The 8,384-nt window shown below is 62.8% G+C and overlaps 1 protein-coding gene across 4 annotated transcripts; it reads right to left on the reverse strand.

Annotated features, from left to right (window-relative positions):
• Positions 1–85: 85 nt before the first annotated feature.
• Positions 86–7,092, reverse strand: LOC135578940 (uncharacterized). Of its 4 annotated transcripts, none has more exons than XM_065055314.1 (15): positions 5,707–7,092; positions 5,280–5,522; positions 3,954–4,575; positions 3,723–3,817; positions 3,503–3,594; positions 3,231–3,369; positions 2,875–3,063; positions 2,506–2,637; positions 2,226–2,303; positions 1,777–1,941; positions 1,502–1,623; positions 1,122–1,187; positions 873–1,011; positions 584–722; positions 86–299 (listed from the first exon to the last, which is right to left on the reverse strand). In XM_065055314.1, the coding sequence occupies exons 1-15, from the start codon at positions 6,079–6,081 to the stop codon at positions 175–177; spliced, it is 2,721 nt and encodes a 906-aa protein (XP_064911386.1). In that variant the 5' UTR covers positions 6,082–7,092; the 3' UTR covers positions 86–174. The 4 variants fall into 4 exon arrangements, with proteins under 4 accessions (XP_064911386.1, XP_064911387.1, XP_064911385.1 ...); XM_065055315.1 differs by having other exon boundaries at positions 584–719; positions 2,875–3,066; XM_065055313.1 differs by having other exon boundaries at positions 2,875–3,066.
• Between the last annotated feature and the right edge of the window lie 1,292 nt (positions 7,093–8,384).

The raw sequence follows: 8,384 nt of genomic DNA on the forward strand, positions 1-8,384 counted from the left end.
GCACTTATTTTTCTCCTGAAAAAGCAAACACAGCGGGGCTTTCTGCCATCCTGCCCCAGGGACTCCTCTCAGACCACACCGGTGCTTGGTTTCCCATCGCCATTTATTGCAGCCGCTGCCTGCTCAGTGCCCGGGGCGGTGGGACCGGGGCCGGGACCCCGTCCTGCCCGGCTGTCAGGGGGTTGGTTCACGGCGGGGGGGCGGGATGGGCGGCAGCAGCTGCGGTGCCAGGGTGAAGCGTCTGGGAGACGAGACTGGTAGGTGCTGCAGCACGGCTGATCTCAGCGAGGAGCGGGTGCCTGGGGGCGAGGGGCAGGGTCAGCCACAGACACCCACCAACAGGGTCCTGCCCCCACCCTGAAGCACACAGGCTCTTGTCCCACACTGCCCAGCACCACCCCCCATGTGCCCCCAGCTCCCTCCAGCTCCACCACGAGGACCGGCTGCCCCAGCAGCCAGTGCTGCCCCCACAGCCCAGCCCAGACCCCAGACCCCCCTCCCACCCCGCCCAGCTGTGGGCACAGACCCGTCCCCCCAGACAGCGGGGTGTCCTCTGCCCCCCGGTGCCCTGACAGGGCCATACTTGGCCGGTTCCTGGAGGTCGGGGTGTCTGGGGTGGCCCTTGGCATTGTGGGCAGCTCAGAGCCCCCCATCATGGAGAGCTGCTCGTCCTGCTGGTTCCCATCAGTGCCGTCCTGGCCCGACAGCTGCATCGCGTCCTTCTGAGAAGGGGAGAGCGTGTGACCCAAACACGGGGCCCCGTTCCGCATCCCCCAGCAACCCTCCCCCAGCCAGCTCTCCCCGGGGAAACTGAGGCACGGATGGATCCCCCCACAGGCTCAGATCCCCCTCCCCACCTCTGTCATCCCTACCTTGTTGGGGCTGCGGGCACTGGGTTTGGATGGCCGTGGGGTGCTGGGCGGTTGGGGCTGGAAACGCGGGGGCGTGACGGTGTGTTGGCCTCCGCAGCTCCGCGGAACAGTGGGGTATCTACACTCGCCCGTCCGCTCCCTGTGGGACAGGACATGGGGGTGCTCAGTGCCCGGCAGGTGGCACCCCGTGTGTCACTCGACGCCAGGAGGGGTCGGGGGGTGCTCCATGTTCAGGGGGCAGTTACTCACGGTCCAGGTGCCAGCATGTTGAGGGGCCGGTCGCAGGACAGGCAATGGAAACCGGGCAGCAGCTGCCTGGAGCGGGGAGAAAAGGGCTGGGGAGCTCCTGGGGGGCACAGCCCCACCTGCACACCTGCCACAAAACGCCTCTGCACCCACCCCCCAAGACTGGTTCAGGAGGGCTCCTCCCGCACGTGCCCCCTCATTGTGCCGCCTCTATCGCTGCGAAGCTGCAGCTCCAGGAGCACAAGGCACAGCCACTTGCTCAGCATCCCCAGGGGCGCTGCCCACGTGGCTCCCACGCCAGGTACCACACCGGCACGAGCCGGGACAGCCAGCAGGAACAGGGCCAGCACTGCCAAAGCCACCACTGTCCCCATCGCACTCACTTCCTAATCCCAGCGGCATCGTCACGCTCTGCCTGCAGCGCCTTCTCCTGGAGCTGCCCGCTGAGGCTCTTCCACCGCTCCTCCTGCTGCTGCCGGAACGCCCCCAGCTCCCGGCGGTCCAGCTGTGGACGGGTGACACCCTCAGCCAGCTACCCCAGGATGGGACATGGCGGTCCCCGGGGGCACAGCCGGGAGGGGGGACCCTCGCAAGGATGCTGCCTTAGGCTGCCAGGCCCCCAAGGTGCCAGTGCTGCGTGGAGGGGACGAGCCCTCACCTTGCAGTCCATCTGTCTCTGCAGCTCTCGCTGGAACTGGTGCCAGCCCTTCTCCTGGCCCGTCACCTGGCTCGTCACCTCCTCCATCATCTTGGTCAGCCGCTCCTCGCACGCCTCAAGCTGGCTGCGACTGACTTTGTCAGCCAGGGCGGCTTTGTCTGCTTTCTAGCAACGGGGAAAGGCAGGAGAGCGGTGGGGACAGGATGCAGGGACAACGGGAGAGGGAGAAGTGGCTACGTGGTCCTGTTCACCCCATCACCCCCGTGGCGTTGGTCCCACCAGCCGAAGGGACTCGGGGCCACAGAGGGACCTGGCAAGGGACCCGCAGCCGGGCTGGAAATCCTCCCTCCCCCTGGCTGGTTCTGCCAGCCAGCACCCAAGGGACAAGGGGTGTTTGTCACCCTGCCTGGGACACCCTTGGCTGGCACCAGGGCCCCTCGAGCCCGTACCTCATCGATTCCCAGCACCAGCATCTCCTCCTTGTCTGCTTGCTTCTTCTCCAGCCTCCCCAGGGCCTGGGACAGAGCCTTCCAAGGCAGACAGCAGCCCGTGATGCCACGGCAGGGTCGGAGCTGCCCCCCGGCCAGCCGAGCACCCCCTGCCTCCCCACCCCATCAGAAACCTCCAGGAAGGGCATGGGGAAGCTGTGCAGGGCTGCGAGCAGGGTGGCAGGGGGACAGACCCCTTGGGGTCCCAGCCTGGGCTCTCCTGCGGGTTACAGCCACCCACCTTGATGTCATTCTGCTTCTGCTGACGATCCTGCTGGAGGTTTGCAAGGGCCGAGCTCAACTTCTCATAGTCCTTTTGTAGCTGCATGATGCTGGCCTGGAGGCACTTGAGTTGCTCGTCCTGCTGCAGGGACTAAGAGGACAAGGCGGTGCTGAGCAAGGGGGTGGCTGCCCCTCGGGGACAGACCCAGGGTATTTTGGCTGGTGGCCACGGGCCCTCAGTGCAAGCAGGACATTTGCTCCAAGGCTTTAGTTCCCTTCCGTGCTGCTGACTCTCACAAGCCAATTAGGGGGGCAGCGAGGGGCTCCCCCATGTTGAAATGTCTGAGGGGTCCTGGCAGCTCAAGCCCCCTACACCACATCTCCTTACCTGTCTCCTCCACTTCGGATGACTCTCCACCTTGCTGCCCGCCTTCTGGACCAGGGACTCCACCTGCTCCTCGAGCTTCTCGCAGCGCTGGAGGAGCTTCCCCAGCAGCACCCTGGTGTCCGGGCTGCAGACGTGGCACCCTGCGTGTTCGTGTCCCCCGCTCTGCGCCGTCGTCCTCGGCTCGTCCACCTGCTGGCAGGGGAGGAGGAATCAGCTCTGAGCCGGGCTGGATGCCGCCCACAAGCCCAGGTGCCGTGGAGGCTCCATGGCCCCATCCAGCCAGGGGACGTGGCCGGGACCCCGCCAGGACCCCCCCCGAGCCAGCGGGGGCTGGGAGCGCTGCCCCCGGGCCTCACCTCTGCCTGCAGCTGCTGTGCTGCCTCCATCACCAACTTATTCACGTACTTGGCCGCAAACTGCTCCAGCTCGGCCTGGGTTGGCTCCTGCTGCTTCCCCAGCTCCTTGCGCTCTGCCTTGACCTTCTGTCCCTTGGGCCTGGACAGCGAGACAGGGGCAGGGGCAGGCTTAGCCTTCGTGGGGGTGTCCCTCGGCCCCCAAACTGGGATGTTCCCAGACCCCAGGCTCCCTCACAGCCCTGCAGGTAGGAAACCCTCTCCCATCCTTTTACCGTGGCTGTTGGGTCATCTGGCCACTGCCGTCTGCTTTCCTACCGGCTCCAGACCCCCTCGTCTTTCTGGGAGCATCCTCCACCTTGCTGATCTGGGAACGGCAGTGGGGGGGGTGAGGGCACAGCCCCCTGTGTCATTCTGGCACGGGGAGCCTTCAGCTGCCCCCTCCCTGCCCAAACTGCTGTCCCCACAGCCCCTCGGGGACTGCTGCCGGCTCACCTTCTCCTTCTCCCCGTGGAGGGCCCTGGCCATGTCCTGCAGGAAGGACACCTGGCACCTGAGGTCGGCCAGGATGCTGGTGATGCTCTGCCGGCCTAGAGGGACATGGTGCAAGGGGATGTGCTGTCGGTGAGGGGGTCTCACCCGTGGGGCCAGGCTCTGAGCATGACGAGCCCCTGACCCAGGGTGTCCCCACACCAAACAACCCCGCCAGCCCCCCCGTGCTCTCACCTCCCTTTGGGAAGAGCCGGCGCACGTCCTCAAGATCTGTGCTTTCTGCTTTTGTAGATTTAAGCTGCTCCACCTGTTCCTTCAGACCAGCGCAGAGCTGGCCGAGCTGCCCAACCTGTGACAGCACCTCCCGCATCTCCGACTCGTAGCTTGAGGTGCTGGTGGAGCCCCAGGGCTTGGCCGGCTCTTGGGCATCCCCTGGGATGGTGGCTTTGGAGCTGGAGGACCCAGGCTGCACCCCAGGGGTGGTGGTGTGGGTCCCAGGGGATCCTGCCTGCATCCCCACGGTGCTGGCCTGGGCATCAGGGGCCCCTGGTTGTGTCCCCAGGGAGGTGCTGGCCTGGGTGCCCGGGGATCCTGGCTGCATCCCCGAGGTGGTGGCGTTGGCACCAATAGACCTCTTGTGAATGGAGGGAGCGCCTGACAACTTCACAGGGGTCGCTGGTTGCCCCTGTATCCCTGCTTGCATCCCCGGGGAGCCAGACCCTGCAGTCCCCTTGCTGGTCTCCATCCCAGGCTGTGTCCCACGTCCCTTTGGCTCCAGTGCTGAGCTCCTCCTGGCCTGGCTGTCCATGGCCACCTGGGTGGGCTCAGCGGGGGCAGACTGGCCCCCACCACCCTCCTGGGAAGAAGAGGCAAAAGGCAGCAGGTTTACTGGCAGCTGGGCAGCCTAGAGGACAGACCCCAGAACCCCCCGCCATGTCCCCAGTCCCCGTCCCCAAACCACCATCTTGCATGGCCAGACTCGTGTTGAAAACGAGAGCCCAAATGCAAAGTGATCACGGGGTCAGCCCGGCCATGGAACCAGAGGGATGGGATCCCCAGGGATGGAACCCCCAGCATCACTGCCCAGCACCCCAGCCCACAGGCTGTGCCCCGAGGCAGGAGGGCTGGTGTCCCCGAGGGAGCGGGGGACGCAGCCGCCTCCTGTCCCTGCGCAGCCCGGCAGCGTCCCGGGGCTTCCCCTGGAGCTGGGCGAGGAGAGGGACACCCGCTCAGATGTGGGAGCGGGATTTAAAGAGTATCCCCGAGTGAACTGGGGCACGAGGCAGAGGGACGCTGGGCAGGGCTGTGCCTGGGGACCGCGGCTGAATTGCATGGGCAGAACTTTATCTCCCCTCCTGCCCCTCCCATGGTTCTGTTTTGAGGGCTCTCTAGTTCAAAAGTGCCTTAGCAACTCCTGGGACACCCTTCCCATCTTCCCTCCTGCTGCCCTTCACGCTGGTGACACCGATGGCCGTGGGGCAGGGGCACAGTGTGACAGGGCAGCAGGAGCGGGGAGGGACGAGGGCCCAGCTCCCTCCCGGGGCACCAGGGGATGCTCACCAGGCCAAGCGTCTCCTGGATCTCCTGGATGTCCTCCGCCAGGCCGGAATGCGCCTCCTGCAGGGCATGCATGTCCTCTGCCAGGCCGACATGTGCCTCCTTCACCTCCTGGATGTCCTGTTCCAGGCCAGAATGCGCCTCCTGCATGGCCTCCTTCATCTCCCGCACGTCCTGTTCCAGGCTGGACTGCGCCTCCTTAAACTTGCTGATCTCCTCCCACAGGTCCTGGAGCGAAGCCCTTTTCTGGGAGAGCGGGTGGGGGGTGAGCCCAGGGGAGGGTCCCTGGGGACCTGGGCCCCGCTGTGCTCTGCTGCGGGAGCTCGGGCTTAACCCAGCCCTTGGGCTGAGGGCGGCACGACGGCAGCGCGGAGCCCGGAGGAGGGGGCGTCTCGTGGGGGAGCACCCAGGGACCAGCAAGAGCATCTACCTTGGGGACATCTCTCTTCTCCTCTTCCGTTGTTTTTGGCATGGCCTCCTTGGCCACGGAGGAGACCTTGGAGTTGCTCCCGGTCCCCTCCAGCGTGTCCTTCTCATCCAGCTGCTGCTTTGGTTTCCAGAGGTGCTGCCCTGTGCCCAGGGCTCCATCCTCCTCCTTCTCCTGGCCAGGCTGGGCCTTGCTGTCCTGATCCTTTGCCAGGCCGGGGGTCGGGCTCTGCTCTGGCTCCAGGACAGACAGCTCCTGCTGGCCCAGCTGCCCGATGATGGCCTCAAGCAATTTGTGCAGTGCCACCAAGTCGACAACCCCCAAATGGGGTGTCCCCATGGCGGCGTTCAGCATCTCCAGCAGTCCACGTGTGGCCATCGCTGCTGCTCTGCCCGAAAACACTGAACTGGATGTGGGAAGACGGGAGCTCTTCTGTCCGGAGATGATGTTGGAGGGATGGGCAGCCAGCAGCCTTTCTCCTCCTCCTCCTTGCCACAGAAAGTGATCCAGTCACCAAACAGATCCAAGTGCCAAAAGCAATCCGAGTGATGAAAGTGATCCAGTCGCCAAACAGATCCAAGTTCCGAAAGTGATAAAACCACCAACAGCAGTTCAACCACCAGAAGTGGTTCAACCACCAGTAGCGATCCTACCACCAAAAGTGGTGCAACCACCAATAGCGATCCCACCACGAAAGCAATCCAACTGCCAAAATGAGTCCACCACCACAGTGATCCCACCACGGCAAGTGATCCCACCACGGCCAGTGACCAAATGGGCGAGGGGCACAGGTGACAGGGGACAATATAGTGTCTCTGTTGCCTGGCAACAGCCGCCCCAGGAGCCAGCGGGCGCCGCCCTGGTCCTTTGTGATGAAGTCACCCACGGGATGGGAGATGCTGAGGCTCCCTCCTGCCTTTCCCACTTTACCACCTACAATGCAGCTGGTGACACCTCAAATGTTGTGGCAGGTCACTGCAGCCCGTGCCCAGATTCAAAGTACAATCAGACAGGTCATGGGGAATGAAATCTCATTTCACTCAATTAAATACCCTCAGTTTTAATTGCAGAAAGAATGGCTTTATCCGTGTTGTGCACTAAATGAAACTCTCCCGACGTCTCACCCTTTCCTTTCCCCATGGCACAGTTGGCCTCGGAGGCGATTCCCCTTGGTGGCAGATGGGCAGCGACTGGCTCACGAGTGCACCAGCACTGGGAACCTGGGCTGAAAACAAGGTCAAAGTGCCTGGTTTAGGACGCCTTTCCCTGCGGTTCATCAAGCAGAAGGGTGTCTTTTGAGAGGGAGCTGTTCTGAAGGGATTTCTTCTGCCTCTCTTGACCGTTGGCACGAGCCAGCGGCTGCTGACCAGGAAATGTGCTCATCGCTTGCTCCCTCAAGAACACTGCTCTGGCCTTTGCAGCTGGAACGACATAAACCAGAGGATGTTTCCTGTCACCTCTGCAAGAAGGTGGTTCAAATGCAAAGGCTGATCTTGCCTGTAAGCAGCACAAACTGCTCTAGAGACAGCTCTTTGCTGGGGATGGAGCTGTGAGAGAGGTTCTCCAGCTGGCACGGCTGCCTCCCTTTTGAAACACGGGCAATCTTGTGCTGGGAGTCCCGTCCCTCAGCCTCATGGCTCTGACATCTCCTCTGATGCTTCAGAAACGCTGCTGCTAGCTACACAGCCATTGCAAGATCCTTTTGCACTGCAAACTGAAGCTGCTCCATAGCTGAAAGGGAGACCCCAACACAGAAAGCAGGGCTGCCATGATTCCTCTGAGAGTGAACCCCACATCCCAAAGAAAGCCGGTCCTTGGAGATGGCCAAGTTTGGAGCAGCGCTGTCACACGTGAGCTGCGAGTCACACAAGGAAGAGTTCCAGAGGACGGAGCGTGTCCCCAGATGGTTTTTGCCAGCGCTGACTGAGGAAGAGGCGTCCTGTCCAGGGACCTCTGCACAGACATCTCCAGGCAGAGCAAGACACCGGGGGCAACAGCCCCTCTCAAACCCCAGTTTTGCACCCCAAGTGGCCGCACGGCAATGGGCAAGCGTTCATCCCGGGCCAGAGATGCTGGCTCCAGAAGTCATGGCTTGCTCCTGGGAGGGTCTTCTTGTGTCAGAACCTCCTGTGTTTCGCCACGCATTTTTCACTGTCAATGACTTTCATTTCTTTTCCCTCTACGCTCTCCTCCACTTTTGCCGTGGAGAGCAGATGCCAACAGTCTATTCCAGCCTTACGGGATCTTGCAGACTTCTCCTTTGCTGTCTGTGGTGCTGGTGATTGCCTTCTGCTGCCCCTGGTTCATGTTGAAGATTAATTCCTGGCAGACGCGGTTGGTGCTGCTGAGCAACACTCTTGGCTTTGTGCTAGTGCTCAGTAGGACACCTACAAGGAAGCAGGTGTCAAAAACCTCTCGGTTCTTGTGTTGAATGGTGTTGTGAGGAATCATTTAACTTCTCATTTTCATCGTGAGCTCCTGGGGTTTTTGGCAAGACTGGCCTCAAAAAGGGCCGGGTCTGTCCGGGGGGGAGGTGGGGAGGGCACTAAATTCAGCTCAGTGCTCAGAAAGCAGGGGCCGTGCCGGGAACCGCGAGGGGCCCGGCCAGCGCCTCGTGTCCCGGGGGCCCTGCCTGACTTTCTGTGTCCTAATGGGGTGCGAAGTGGAGCAGGGGACAGGGA

The sequence above is a fragment of the Columba livia genome, chromosome 3 (assembly GCF_036013475.1).
Source record: "Columba livia isolate bColLiv1 breed racing homer chromosome 3, bColLiv1.pat.W.v2, whole genome shotgun sequence".
In the NCBI taxonomy this organism is placed as follows: domain Eukaryota; kingdom Metazoa; phylum Chordata; class Aves; order Columbiformes; family Columbidae; genus Columba; species Columba livia.